General features: G+C 39.3%; 1 protein-coding gene and 1 long non-coding RNA gene across 7 annotated transcripts; one reads left to right on the forward strand and one right to left on the reverse strand.

Annotated features, from left to right (window-relative positions):
- Window positions 1-951: 951 nt before the first annotated feature.
- LOC124007800 lies at window positions 952-1,777 on the reverse strand. The gene is made up of 2 exons (XR_006834010.1): window positions 1,424-1,777; window positions 952-1,199 (listed from the first exon to the last, which is right to left on the reverse strand). It is a non-coding gene; the product is annotated as an uncharacterized LOC124007800 (long non-coding RNA).
- Window positions 1,778-2,148: 371 nt separating this feature from the next.
- On the forward strand, window positions 2,149-13,695 carry LOC124007795. 6 transcript variants are annotated; one of them, XM_046318561.1, is made up of 3 exons: window positions 2,149-2,276; window positions 6,083-6,178; window positions 11,961-13,695. In XM_046318561.1, exon 3 carries the CDS (start codon window positions 12,028-12,030, stop codon window positions 12,985-12,987), a length of 960 nt encoding a protein of 319 aa, XP_046174517.1. In that variant the 5' UTR covers window positions 2,149-2,276; window positions 6,083-6,178; window positions 11,961-12,027; the 3' UTR covers window positions 12,988-13,695. The 6 variants fall into 6 exon arrangements, with proteins under 6 accessions (XP_046174517.1, XP_046174519.1, XP_046174516.1 ...); XM_046318563.1 differs by having other exon boundaries at window positions 2,233-2,288; XM_046318560.1 differs by lacking the exon at window positions 2,149-2,276 and adding an exon at window positions 2,694-3,065.
- The last annotated feature ends 1,957 nt before the right edge of the window (window positions 13,696-15,652 follow it).

Below are 15,652 nucleotides of genomic sequence, written 5' to 3' on the forward strand. Positions count from 1 at the left end.
TGGTTTTTAGAGCTTGAAGCCCCTGAATAAATTATTAGGAAACCCCATATCAGAGGAACAGGGCAACAATAACAATGTGTTCAACGATCCCAATGAGCATGCGCAAATGGGTTGAAAACCCTCCCTCTTGTAGTGAAATTTGGGTTTGCGCATAAAACAATATTAATCCAGAACACTAAAAGAAATTGGTGGGCCAACTACTTTTAACAGTTGAACTAAACTTTTTCACATTTCTTTGTCCAGTTTAATTTCCAATGATTGTTGTTCTAACGTTTTGCAAGTCGGCTTTTTTTTTTTTTTACAGCGTTGAGATCAAATGACTGCCATTTAGATGCAGTTTGGAGTTTGGACATGTTAAACCTGAATAATTATCATTCATGATTGACAGGGATGATGGCCTATTTTGAAATAAGTATGCCTAACTTGGTATTTGAGGGTATTAAAGATATAAAGATTTCTCGAGACAATATATGTGGGAATATGTAGACTTTGCAATGGACGGATGGTATTTTATGCATATTCTACAATGATATTCAATAGTCTACATCTATCTGTACAAACCTTGATTGAGAAATGATGATGTAATTGAAAAAAATATTTGCACTCCCACACATAAAAAAATAACACAACACCACTGATGTTATGTATGCCTGGGAAATTAACAATTGTTTAATTGACCATACTAGGTAAAACCCTGGGCCCTAGCTATGAGCTCTAAACAATGCCTGGAGTGTTTCCTAGTCAGGTCACATGATCAAGAACAAAAACTCCTGGCTTTACAATTTTACTCAGCTGTCCCACACCACACACCTCTCTCAATGGCAAAATGGTGTGTGGCTAAATGTCCTCTTATGCCGAATTGAACTGGTTGATTATCTCGTTAACGAATGTGTTGATGTGGAGGTCAGGACGTTTGAGTCCCTGATATTCCAGTAGTCATAGATACAAGCGTTTGATAGATAGATAGGGTATTTATTCCTCCCTGGGGGACAAATCAGTGTAAACCAGTGGCAGACAAAAAATATATACAATTTACTGTATGAGACATAATACGAAGTTGGGATCCATGGAAAGTTCCATAAAACATGGCGTACATTTGCAGAAGTTGTGTCCACACGGAGTGGAGACAGGGTGGACGAAGATATCCAGGCAGATGGAACAGCGCAACTGGTCTTCTGTCATGCTGAGATACGCCATATCTACACACACACACACACACACACACACACACACACACACACACACACACACACACACACACACACACACACACACACACACACACACACACACACACACACACACTAATAATGTTAGGTATCAATTTACAGTCAGTAACATTGTAATAACCCAACCAACAGGATTGTATTAACATGTTGTTACATAATAATGCAGAAATTATCTTGACATAGTGTGTTCCTACCTTAATTCTTGAACGTTTTTCTGTCGACAGTGGAGAACAGTGGAATGTAGTCGCTCACACAGTGAATGGAAAGCATTTTTTAATTAAATTTTTTAAATGTAAAATGAAAGCAGACGATACCAATGGCTCTCGTTGTTAATCTGCACAAATGAATTATTTGTAACAGTGTCACATACAAGAAATGAGGATCTGGACACTTCCACTTGGAGGTCATCGGCACTTCTCCCTCAGTGAAATATATGTATCTCTTAAAGGCTGTTTCACTTTAAACCCCGCCCCCAAACAATAAAGAGTTGTGCATATACATTATGTATCAATCTGACATGTCACTCTTTTTCAATCCAACATTGTAAATTGGAGATATAATCGATTATATACTGTTGGCTGGAGTGTGTGCAGTGTGGGGAGACTGAAATAAAGTGAATTCTTCAAAGCATCCTAAGCACCTGTTTTATCAGGTAATTTACCAACAGGAACATTTCAGTAGGCGGTTCAATAGGCAGGTCTCCAAATTACATGGCACAAATGTCATCTATGTGTCTATACATTCTGGAATGTTTTCCAGCTGGAAAAGTTTAAAAAATAGCTCTCTCAAATAAAGCGTATGTGTGTTTTGTGTTGAAAAACTGAACAGTGAAATGAAGAAAAAGTAACAGAAGAGAAAGGGGGAGATGAGGGAGGGAGGGAAAGAGGGATATGTGGTGAGGTATTCTTCTAACCTCACATCCACTGAGAGAGACAGACAGACATACAGACCGACCGACAGACAGACGGCCTTACCACAAAGGTTCATGCTGTCTGGAATGCTTGGGACATCCCTACCCCATTGAAGATGACATTTAAAATGGTTAAGGTAAGGGTTAAGGTAAGGTTTAAGGTTGGGGCTACGTAAGGGTTAAGGTTAGGATAAGGGTAGGGGTTAGAGTTTAGGGTAGTCCAGAGGATCCCGGACAGAACTTGAGACAAATCTCTACACTAGAAACAGTTTCTCAGGCAATTCAGTTAAGTTCAAATATGAAATATGACTAGTCATAGTTTGGAATTCAATATAATGTATGTAATATATGTAATTTTTCAAGAAAAAAAAACAAGAATGTGAAAATATCAAAATTACATTTTTGCTTAATACTTTTCATGGAATTGAAAATAAATCTCACAAATGAGACTTTGTATTTTAATCTTACAAATGTCAAAGAAAAAAAACATATAAAATAGGAAAATCTCGAAGGGTGCTTATAATTTACAGTTTCAATCAAGAATTCACTTTGTTTCAGTAATGGCCCACACTTGAGCACAGACTGTACCTTTAAGAGATATGTATAGTGCACCAAGGGTCATGGTTAGAAGGGATCCAACTGTTGTCAAAGTAACTTCAAAAGTTGAAATGTTTAGCATTTTAGCTAATATTGAATTCTCCTAAACTGCTGCATAAATTCTAACCTGCTACGAAAATGTTTATCTGACGTTAATTGGACTAAATCTTGATCCCTTCTCGGCGGGAGAAGTGCGTGATATCTTCCAAGTGAAAGCGAAAGTCTCCAGCTCTCCATTTCGTGTAAGTGACTGTTACAAATAATTAACGTGTCCTTACACTGGGTGAGACGACACTCTACTGTCGACTGCAAAAAGTAGAATAATTAAGGTAGGCCTAAAAACGCTTAACCCTATTTCAAAGCAATTTCTGCATTATTATGTAACAACATGTCAATATAAATATTACTTGGGTAATTAAACGTTACTTGGGTGATTACTCGCTATATAGTATTGATATCAATATAGTGTAAACAAATGAAATTAAGGTGAATGCACCAATTTGTAAGTCGCTCTGGATAAGAGCGTCTGCTAAATGACTTAAATGTAATGTAATGTAATAAGGTATTCAATCCAAAACAAGATACAATCTGGAATATTTAATTGCAAAATATTTTGGGGGAATTGAAAATTAAACACAAATTGGAGATTTTGAATTTTAATCTTAGATAGATAGTATGGTCGAGTCAAACTATAGTCCCGATTTTCATGATTTGTGAGTGGACTTGGATTGAAGCATTAGTGACTCAGACTTGGACTCGCTTTCTCGACCATTGGTGACTCGGATTCGCCTTCTCGTAGCTTGTATTTGCGCTTGGACTGGATAGGCTACTATGATAAACAGAATAGTAGAAGGACAGGGTGCGCGCAGCACAGCAGCGGCGGTTCCATTATCTAGCAGTGGAAAGCGCCACGCCCTGCATTCGCAGAAAATAATGATTGTGGACAGATAGGCAGGCTCTGCTCCGGATCCGCTTCCGATCATAGTCGCTTCCGCAACGTCTAGCCTATCTTGCTTCTCTGTATCCACCAGCCTACTATTTAGCTTTGCCTGGTTAAAATGGTTAAGAAACACAAATTGCTTTAAGGAATTGAAAACAATACTAGTATTGAGTTTAATAGTAAAACAACGCTAGCTTCTCTCTCTCCCCTTGAGTATAATGGGAAAGTAGATTGTCGCCGACGCTCGTTTAATGTGAGTGTGTCAAAGACGCAATCTGAGTGCTACCGATCTCGTCTTTGAGCAGTCCCAGACGTCCTAATATTTCCAAACAGGTTTGATTTTATCCGCACAAAATCTGTGATTCTCTTGTAGTGTGAGATGTGCTACAACAAGTTTTGAGAACGGTGATCAGCAATAGCCAATGAGAGCTCGCCAGAGAAGAAAACAGTAGGATCATAAGGTTGTTTCGCGTCACCCAGAATGAGTAGACCAGAGTAGGAGCGATGACTACTACAAGTATGCGTTTTTACTTGCCGTTAACCAAAGCCAAAGTGTCAAATCGTTACAGCTCTGAAGTTTACAACCAATGTTATTCAATTCAAAATGCTGGCTAGATATTTCAACTCTGTATGACAAGCGTGAATATCTGACTGGACGTTTATGGGGCTGCTTTGAGCCACAGCTCGTAGCTACGTAAATCGAATCATATTATTGTTTTGGCGAGACAGCCTGGTATCGAGATTCCTCACGAACAAGTGAATAATACTGTAGTGTGTGATCCCCGTCTGTGCCACTACGTTGGCAACACAGAAAAGACGGCAGGAAAGACAGCTGTTTAATGTGAGAGGCTCAGCGATGTTAGGATTTTTGAAAGTCGTGTAGTGTCCACCTGGCTTCAGTGAAATATACAAAAAAATTGTCAGAGTCCGAATACCCATTCTAGAGTACTACATACAGTATTTAAACTGCATACTATGTACTCAGTGTGGCTGAGTCGGTAGAGCATGGCGCTTGCAACGCCAAGCGTCGTTGGTTCGATTCCCGCTGGGGCCACCCATATGTAAAAGTAGTGGCCCCAGCCGACTTGTAAGTCGCTTTGGATAAAAGCGTCTGCTAAATGGGATATATTATTATTATTATTGGCTGTATGGTAGAGTGGGTACAATTCCATTTGACTGTCCCTTGGGGTTATAATCTGTCGAAAGCATTGAAAAAATGAAGGTGGAATTCCACAAAAAAATATTTTCAATAGGGACTTATCATCAATCAATATTTAAGCTATAAACTATTTGCATTTCTAAACCATTAGCTGTATGAAAAACACAGTTTGTGTGTTTTGATGCGGCACTGAAACCCCAAAAAGTGTTTTCACACCACTCTCTTACAGAAACCTTCAATATTGTTTTCTTTTTTATGTGTTTTGTTTGTTTGCCATATAAAAATACAAAATATCTCATTTGTGAATTTGATTTTTAAGTCCCCCAAAAAGTATTTTGCAAAAATGATATTGTTCTATATTTTTACATCCACATTTGGTCTTATTGTTTTTTTTTAACATAAAATAATGTACATTCCATTCAAATGTATTTACATTCTATTGATTTCCAAAATGATAAAGAGTCAGATGTGGACTTCCCTGAATTGATGGGGAACTTTTTCTAGTGTAAAGAGTCGTGGCAGTGCTATCCAGTGTCCTTGGGATGTCCCTAAACCCTAACCTAAACCCCTACCCTAACTCTTACCCAACCCTAACCGTAACCATTTTCAATGTCAACTTCAATGGGGGGTAGGGATGTCCCAAGCATCCCGGATAGCACTTACCTTTGTGGAAAGGTTGTCTGTGTCTGTCTGTCTGTCTGTCTGTCTGTCGTACCTCACCACATCCCCCCCTTTCTTTCCCTCCCTCCCTCAATATCCCCCTTTCTCTTCTGTACACTTTATTTGAAAGAGAGATTTTTTTTCTTTTTACTTTTCCAGTTGGAAAACAATATTACATAATATATAGACACATAGTTTGAAAGTTGTGCCATGTAATGTGGAGTACCGCCTACTGAAATGTTCCTGTTGGTAAATTACGTGATAAAGGAGGTGCTGAGGATGCTTTGAAGAATTCACTTTATTTTAGTGTCCCCCCCTCTTGAGACACACCGCACACACTTCAGCCCAGCAGTATATCATTTTTATATCTCCAATTTACAATGTTGGATTGAAAAAGACTGTCATATCAGATTGATACATAATGTAATGCACCTTATTGTTGGGGGGGGGGGGGGGGCGGGGTTTAAAGTGAAACATGAGGTTTAAGAGATTTATATTTCACTGGGGGAGAGGTGCTGATGAATGTGAAAGTGTCCAGATCCCCATTCCTTGTAAATGACACTGTTACAAATAATTCATTTGTGCAGATAACCAGCCAGATGTGAGCGGGTCATCGTCAGCTTTCCATACACTGGATGAGAGACCACACTCCACTGTTGACTGCAAATAGTTGAAGAATTAAGGTAGGCCTAAAATGACAAAACTCAATTTAAAGGCAATTTCTGTATTATTATGTAACACATGTTAATACAATGCTTTTTTTGTAAGATTTTATTTATGGTTCTTTTTTTTAACAATAGAAAACATACACATACTGTCACAGACCATCGACAACATACACACACACAAACATCCATAACATCACCCCTGACCAGACCCAACTGTTCACACCCCCATCACGTCACTCTCCTCCACATGGCCTCTAACTGCACCATTTAGTTTCTCTCCGTCCACCACACACTTTCAACATTTATACACAATAAAGCATTTGGCCTTTCTTTTGTGTTGTTGATTCAGGATTGGTTGATTTCCAGTTTTTAAGTATATATTTTTTAAGATTATTGACGAGAAAAGTATCATCAAGTATCCCATTGTACCCTCATATGTCATGTCTTGAAATAGGCAGACAGGCAGGATAAATGTACATTTACCCTTTTTAATACTTATATCAACATAATGTAAATCAATGAAAATGTAATGTATCCAATCCAAAAATAAGATACAATCTGAAACTTTTATTTGCAAAATGCTTTTTATGGAATTGAAAATTGAACTCAGAAATAGGAGTGGGCAGGTTCTGATAATTTAGTTTTCATTCTGCAATAAAAACCTACACAATTATCAATGAGCGGTAGCTGAGCACCTGACTTACCATTAATTTATGTAGTAAATAAGTATTGAAACACAGGTATTGAGTAGAAATTCTGAGGTAGTGATAAACAGAAATTGAGGTAGAGATAAACTGTAAATTAGTTTTCTAATGAGGGAGGGGTGGTATACTGCCATCTGATGGCGACCAAAAGCAACTGCGTAATAAAACCTATTATAAATTGATAGACTCGTGACTCAGACATGGACTTGACTCAGACTTCAGCCATATGGACTCGTGACTTGACACGGACTCGAGTACAGAGGACTTGGGACTCGACTCGAACACAAGGTTACGTGACTCGACTACAACACTGCAAATAGCAAACAAACAAACATGAATAAAACAGAAACAATCCTGAAGGTTTCTTAATTTTCACTATCAATCATGAAGAAAATGATGTAACATCAACGTGATAAGTTAGTGAAATTGACAGAAAAGTGTCTGTGTCCGAAAACCCATACTAGCATACTACATATTTAAACGGCATACTATATACTCATCACATACTATTTAGCAAGTACCTTTTAGTAAAAATTATGCAACATACCACGGCCACAATGCAGTAGCAGCTCCTCACTGGCTGAGTAGGTGAGGCGGGGCAGGGCCAAGTGTGGTTGGGTTTTTACAAATTCAACAGACATGCGTCGCAATAACCAGCATGATAATAGCTCATTTTCAATTTGATTAGTTCCTCTAAACTTAATAGAATAAGAATGGAGTTTTAGGCCTACTCAGGCTGATTATAGGCAGACTACCACATTCGACCAATACTGTAGCCCACGTGTGAAATCCATTCCACGGAGGGCCGAGTGTTTGTCAGTTATCGCTCCTCCTTTGTACTTGATTGATTAATTTAGGTCACTAATTAGTAAGGAACTCCTCACATATGGTTGTCTAGGGCTTAATTGAAAGGAAAAACAAAAAGCTGCAGACACTGACTAGGCCCTCCATGGAATGAGTTTAACAATCCTGCCATAGCCCATCTATCCTCTTTAAACAGGACTGAAGACAGAAACAGGTAATTTGGTTCCATTTCAAAATATTTATGAGTGCAACCAAAGTGCTTTAACCTCTTGGTCCTACCTAACCTCTTGGTCCTACCTGGCACGCAGGCGTCCCATCTAGACATCTGTACTAGTTAAAACTCAAACGTTCATTAAAATACACATGCAGGGTATTGAATTAAAGCTACACTCGCTGTGAATCCAGGCAACAAGTCAGATTTTTTAAATGCTTTTCGGCGAAAGCATGAGAAGCTATTATCTGATAGCATGTAACACCACAAAAGACCCGCAGGGGACGTAAACAAAATAATTAGCATAGTCGTCGCTACACAAACCGCACAAATAAAATACAAAACATTCATTACCTTTGACCATCTTCTTTGTTGGCACTCCTAGATGTCCCATAATCACTATTGGGTCTTTTTTCGATTAAATCGGTCCATATATAGCCTAGATATCGATCTATGAAGACTGTGTGATAAACGGAAAAAAATAGCGTCTTATAACGTAACGTCATTTTTTAAAATTAAAAAAGTCGACGATAAACTTTCACAAAACACTTCGAAATACTTTTGTAATGCAACTTTAGGTATTATTAAACGTTAATAAGCGATCAAATTGATCACGAGGCGAAGTATATTCTTTAGCTGTCCGTCTGGAAATAATGTCCGGGTAATTCTCAACCAAAATATCCGGTCGGAGACCGGAAGAAATGCGTTGCCTTGCGTCTGTTTGACCAAGAAACAAAGCCTAGGCAAATGACAAGACTCTAGACAACGTGTGGAAGCTGTAGGTATTGCAACCTCAGCCCCATTAAATGTGGTTCACCTTTTTATATGCCATTTAGCAGACGCTTTTATCCAAAGTGACTTACAGTCATGTGTGCATACATTCTACGTATGGGTGGTCCCGGGAATCGAACCCACTATCCTGGCGTTACAAGCGCCATGATCTACCAACTGTGCTACAGAGGACCACCTTTATCAATGGGTTCAAGTCGCGCATGGATATATATTTCCATTTTCAGTGATCAGATTTTCCTGCGCTTTTCGATGAAACGCACGTTCTGTTATAGTCACAGCCGTGATTTAACCAGTTTTATAAACGTCTGAGTGTTTTCTATCCACACATACTAATCATATGCATATACTATATTCCTGGCATGAGTAGCAGGGCGCTGAAATGTTGCGCGATTTTTAACAGAATGTTCGAAAAAGTAGGGGGTAGGATTAACAGGTTAACATATATACAGTGCAATGAATCAAATATCCTAGTACACATACCTAAACTTTTCTAATGTTCAAATCAAAAGACTATTTGCACAGAAACATTTGTAAAGTCGGGTGCCTGACATATTCAGAACCGCTGGACAGCAACATACTAAACTAAAGCTAAAGCTAAACTAAAGCACTTATCATTGGGAACGAGATCAGAATGACTGCTACGGCTTTATCCATAAACAACGTAATTAAATAGGTAGCCTAGCCTATAAAACTAAAACAATCCATATGTTCAAATCAAAAGGTCTGATTAACATGACATCAATAACGCAGGCACATCCAGAGTCCCTGGTGTTGACAGATTCACAAATCAAAAGGTCTGATTAACATGACATCAATAACGCAGGCACATCCAGAGTCCCTGGTGTTGACAGATTCACAAATCAAAAGGTCTGATTAACATGACATCAATAACGCAGGCACATCCAGAGTCCCTGGTGTTGACAGATTCACAAATCAAAAGATGAAGGCCAATAGAACAAGAAACACCCTTCAATGCGAAAACAGAAATCCACTCTAATTTAAAAAAAAGAACACTTAAGTAACCTAGTTTGTTGTTTGGCTACTTCTCCTATCACTCGCAGCCCACGTCTTCAAATTAATTGAGTATAACATCCTGGCATTTAAACCATACTTGATTTTCGAAAAATGTACATGCTATAAAACATAATTTTCCATACTGAGAAAGCGTCATGCGCGAAGAAGCCAACCTTACTGAAGCATAAATCACTCGTTGGCCTATCCCTGTGTGCTGGCACAAATCTACTACTCACTGGGATCCTCTCAGGATCCCTCACCCTTGACCCATCTTCCTCTACAAAAGCTCTAACAGGACAACTGATATATCCGAACATGACTTTTTCGGGTAGAGACTCTGACTCAAAACTCAAAAAGGACTGCCAGTGACTCCTCTGTTTCACCACGGGGTCTGCGTCGGACCAAACGGAGGGCGTCACAAATGGCAGGAATTTTCAACTTCAATTGCTCCACCACTTAACGCTACCCCAAGAATCACTCTTTTAAATGGTGCCCTGTTCATAAGAGCAAAGAAAAAATAGATCTTGACCCAAGATACGTGGCACCTGCACCCCCTGGTCAGAAGAAATACAAACAAATATCACAAGTCCAATACAGATTAGCTTCACTGATTCAACTGCACCAAACTCCTTTCTCACCCACCCTGAAACCACAAATGGATCTGCCAAAAGGAGAGGATCCACATTCGCCAAAAATGTCACTGCTAATGGAACAGATTCTTCTTTATCATGTCCAACGACGCCAGGCTCGGGTTCCAAGCTCTTCACCACACCTTCCACTTCACTTAACTCTGCCTCATTCACTTCCATTTCCCCTACAGAACTCAGTCTGGTGCACAGCTCTCTCTTTTTGCACTTGACACCAATCTTCTTCGACACCCCCCCTCCATCAAGCGCTATGATGAAACTGGCTCTCATGAGAACCGCCACATGAATGGAAGACCCAGTGTTACCTCTGCTGCAGAGAATAAGTTCATTAGTAACCAGCCTCGTAAATTGCAGCCCAAATAAATGCTTCACAGAGTTCAAGTAACAGACACATCTCAACATCAACTGTTCAAAGGAGACTCAGGCCTTCATGGTCAAATTGCTGCAGAGAAACCACTACGAAAGGACACCAATAAGAAGAAGACTTGCTTGGGCCAAGAAACACGAGCAATGGAAATTAGAGCGGTGGAAATTTGTCCTCTGGTCTTGAGTCCAAATTCGAGATTTTTGGTTCCAACTGCTGTGTCTTTGTGTGTATTTCCCAACGTAAAGCATGGAGGAGGAGGTGTTATGGTGTGAGAGTGCTTTGCTGGTGACACTGTCTGTGATTTATTTAGAATTCAAGGCACACTTAACCAGCATGGCTACCACAGCATTCTGCAGCAAAGGCCATCCCATCTGGTTTCTGCTTAGTGGGACTATCATTTGTTTTTCAACAGGACAATGGCCTAACACACCTCCAGGCTTTGTAAGGGCTATTTTTACCAAGAAGGAGAGTGATGGAGTGCTGCATCAGATGACCTGGCCTCCACCAAATTGAGATGGCTTGGGATGAGTCAGACCGCAGAGTGAAGGAAATTCAGCCAACAAGTGCTCAGCATATGTGGGAACTTCTTCAAGACTGTTGGAAAAGCATTCCAGGTGAAGCTGGTTGAGAGAATGCGAAGAGTGTGCAAAGCTGTCATCAAGGCAAAGGGTGGCTATTTGAAGAATCTCAAATACAAAATATATTTTGATATTAACACTTTTTTGGTTACAACATTATTCTATGTGTTACTTCATAGTTTTGATGTCTTAACTATTTTTCCACAATGTAGAAAATATTAAAAATAAAGGAAAACCCTTGAATGAGTAGGTGTTGTAAAACTTTTGACCCGTAGTGTATATTTTCTAAAAGACTTCAAATAAAAACTCACATGAGACAGTTGTTATTTTAATCCTACAAGCACATTACTCCTATTCACTGTTTATGATTGATCTCACATTTTTATGGTTAGGCTACTTGATAATAAGCATTTTAATTTAGACCTCCACTTGTAATACAGTGTATGAAGATTATGCAGAATATTTCAAACAAATTATGTTGCCCTATGTAGCATTTTGAAAACGTATCAGGTAGTAAGTAGTATCTAAATGTATTTTCAATTTAGTAGCTTTACATTTACAATTTAAACATATTTTAGATTTAGAAAAATAACACAAGCTACTTATATGGCATCAATAAAAGGTTCCCCAAGCCCTGATAAATCTTTAATTATTCTCTTTTCCCTTTTTTTGTCACTTAGGAGACTGGGAACGTTAATTCTGCCCCCTAGCTTCAAGAGGTGAAAGAATCAGTGACCAAACACCACCATGGAAAACGACATGGGCGATTATACTCTGTATTCTGACGATGACCTTTACGTCCCTGAATCAGAGGATATTGCAGTGTCAGTGCTTCTTCTCCTTGGAATTGTCCCAATCCTCCCTGCCCTTGGTTGGATTATCTTGTCCTTCTATTGTAAGCACTGGAAAATAATACCTGTCTCATTCTCTTTCGTGTCCCTCCTTGTTACTGACGCTCTGCAGCTGATCGCTTCCCCTTTCATTGTGGAAACTGTGCTAACCGGGGTTCCCTGTTGGCATGCTCATTGGTGGTGCATTACAGTATACACACTGTTCTCAGTGTCAAGATTCTGCGGTCTGTTTTTTCAAATAACGGTTGCTCTGGATAATATCTGGTCTCTGAAATCGCATCTTCAGCAAGTTGACAGTCTATTGGTTCGTCGGTGGTGTTCCCTGTTCGTGCCTGTCAGTGTGTATATTGTCAACAACTCTGACATGGTCACCTTCTTAATGAACACCGGTGTGTGGTTCATCTACCCTTTATTTACATGTCTTGCACATATATTTGATATGAACTACTTATTTTACTATGTTTTGAATACTTTATTTGGATTGGGTGCTGTGGTCACAGTTGCTGCAGCATGTGTGATAACCTTCATAACTGTGCCAGCAGTGAACCCCACCAAAAAGCAATGTCAGCGTTTGAAGGTATTAGCAGTGGCCATGTTTACTTTTATGATACTCTATGTTCCTGAGTTCCTCTACTGGATAATACAACACCACAGAACTGCTTGGATGCAGGGATTTAGTCATGTTGTCCACTATCTGCCGTGCCTGAGACCCATCACTGACTGTGTCCTGTGTTGGTTGGTCTACAAGGACAGGGTGTGTTCTAGAGATCAGCAAACAGACCTAGAACGCAATTCATCTATCCTCGATTCCTCTCATCATGTCCCCTCGCTTTTTGAAAAAACATCGGAGGTTTAGAACCATGGAGAGAAACCTCCAATACGGGAGGATGCGAGGAATCAAGGAAAGATAAATTGAGATAGAGCACAGTACTGAGGGCTAAATAATCATATGATGGAGAGGAGGCTGGTGGGAGGAGCTATAGGAGGACTGGCTCATTGTAATGACTGGAATAGAATTAATGGAACTGAGTCAAACGTGGTTTCCATGTGTTTGAGACCGTTCCATTAATGCCATTCCAGCCATTACAAAGAGCCTGTCGTCGTATAGCTCCCCCCACCAGCCTCCACTGGTATAAAGTAACTTCTCACTCCTGTTTAAGAGTGTTAAGGGAATTTTTATCAATGATGACTAATTATGTATACATTTCAATCAGGACTGACTAGTCCAAATGCTATTATGTACTGTACATAAAGAATTGTCTCTCTTGCTCCCATTCCCAATTGTATGTAATATAGTCAGGAGTTTAGAACAGTGCCTTTGTACAAATGAATGAACTATCTCCAGATGGCAGGGACGGACTATCTCCAGACTGTCTAGAATGCTATCTACACAAACGGACCTTGGCTACAGGCGAGGAGGGAAGGCTCGAGAACTATAGGGCCTCTCTACCGGTGTCATGAAGAGATCGAACATTTAGGAAACGCTGACGTCATTTTCAGTTTATAACCTGTGGAAAAATGTGTATATACCCAGTACTCTCTTGAATTAAACGCTGTTACCTGACCGGGGCTCTGTCCATTCTTATAAAAATATTGGGTCATACAATCCCTTCGAATGCATTGACAGAGTATTTAATTCTGATTGGGAAATAATACAGAGGAATTTAGATATCCTTTAACAGAGTCATTTGTAGGATGAGATTCAGAGGGAGAAGTGGGAGAATTGGTGAATGGATGATACCTGTGTAAAATATGTAAATAATATGTAAAAAAAACTGTAAATATAATATTTTAGTTTTTATGAAATAAAAACTCAATGTTTTGGTTTATTGTTTTGCTCTAATGCCAGAATAAAATCAGACTGCAGGTTCTCTACAATGCAGCTTCGGAAGGCAATTTCTGATTGAGTCGACATATGCAGTGGTTACCGTGAATGAGATCTCCGTGACCGTGAGAACATTGAGTTATTAAAATCTGCATTGCTGATAACCTGAAGATAAATTGAATCCCGGGCCTAGCACTTGCACTTGTATTTTCACTGGGCTTTGCTGATAGCTGCTTTATTAGAGAAAGTTTTTACTTTCAATGACTTTGATTTGTGGTTGTCTTACCTACAGTACCTTAGTTGAATGCACTGACTGTAAGTACATCTGGATGAGAGAATCTAGAATGGGATTACAATATTTAAAAATGATAAAAAAGGATGAACAACATCACAATGTGTGAATAGGATAACTGTTTTTGATACAAAGTGACAAGTTATTGGCCTTCCAAGGAGGATTAAAAACAAGTACAGTTGAAGTCGGAAGTTTACATACAGCCAAATACATTTAAACTCAGTTTTTCACAATTCCTGACATTTAATCCTAGTAAAAATTCCCTGTCTTAGGTCAGTTAGGATCACTACTTTATTCTACGAATGTGAAATGTCAGAATAATAGTAGAGAATAATTTATTTCAGCTTTAATTTATTTCATCACATTCCCAGTGGGTCAGAAGTTTACATACACTCAATTAGTATTTGGTAGCAGTGCTTTTAAATTGTTTAACTTGGATCAAACGTTTCAGGTAGCCTTCCACAAGCTTCCCACAATAAGTTGGGTGAATTTTGGCCCATTCCTCCTGACAGAGCTAATGTAACTGAGTCATGTTTGTAGGCCTCCTTGCTCGCACATGCTTTTTCAGTTCTGCCCACAAATGTTCTATGGAATTGAGGTCAGGGCTTTGTGATGGCCACTCCAATACCTTGACTTTGTTGTCCTTAAGCCATTTTGCCACAACTTTGGAAGTGTGTTTGGGGTCATTGTCCACTTGGAAGACCCATTTGCGACCAAGCTTTAACTTCCTGACTGATGTCTTGAGATGTTGCTTCAATATATCCACATCATTTTCCTCCCTCATGAGCCATCTATTTTGTGAAGTGTACCTGCAGCAAAGCACCCCCACAACATGATGCTGCCACTCCCGTGCTTCACGGTTCTTCGGCTTGCGAATGTTGGAGCAAACCATTGAAGAAAACTAAGCATTGCATGTAGATAGGTTTGGCTGCTAGGCTGAAGTAGCAAGGACATGCACATTAAGAGAAGATGATATCCAGGCCATATGACACCCAGACCATATTCTATTTTTGTAGGCATACATTAACCAAGGCCATGCGTGCATTCATGACAGCTGAACATGCTGTGGTCAGCAGGGTACAGGAAGAAAGATGTAGGCAAGATAACTGATGACTAACACGTAAAACATAGGCATGCAGTACATACATTATTTTTAGAACATGGAAAGAGTTCTGCCATATTTGTAACCAAAAGCAGATACTAAGGGAGAGTAACTGTATTTACATATGTGATGTACCCCAATACTATGTATGTATAAAAGCAGAGCCAGTGTTAAGAAGCGGCGGCTATTCCGCGGATCAGCACGGCTTTTAATAACTTGTATTAAAGTCTACATTGAATTCAAAAGTTCTTCTGAGAGTATTATATTTCTATAGACAGTATTATATTTCTGTAACAATTATC

This window comes from Oncorhynchus gorbuscha, linkage group LG21 (assembly GCF_021184085.1).
Source record: "Oncorhynchus gorbuscha isolate QuinsamMale2020 ecotype Even-year linkage group LG21, OgorEven_v1.0, whole genome shotgun sequence".
NCBI classification, from domain to species: domain Eukaryota; kingdom Metazoa; phylum Chordata; class Actinopteri; order Salmoniformes; family Salmonidae; genus Oncorhynchus; species Oncorhynchus gorbuscha.

What these genes read in the sequence shown, in the direction of transcription:
- LOC124007795 (XM_046318561.1), top strand. Translation starts at nt 12,028, where the DNA reads ATGGAAAACGACATGGGCGATTATACTCTGTATTCTGACGATGACCTT.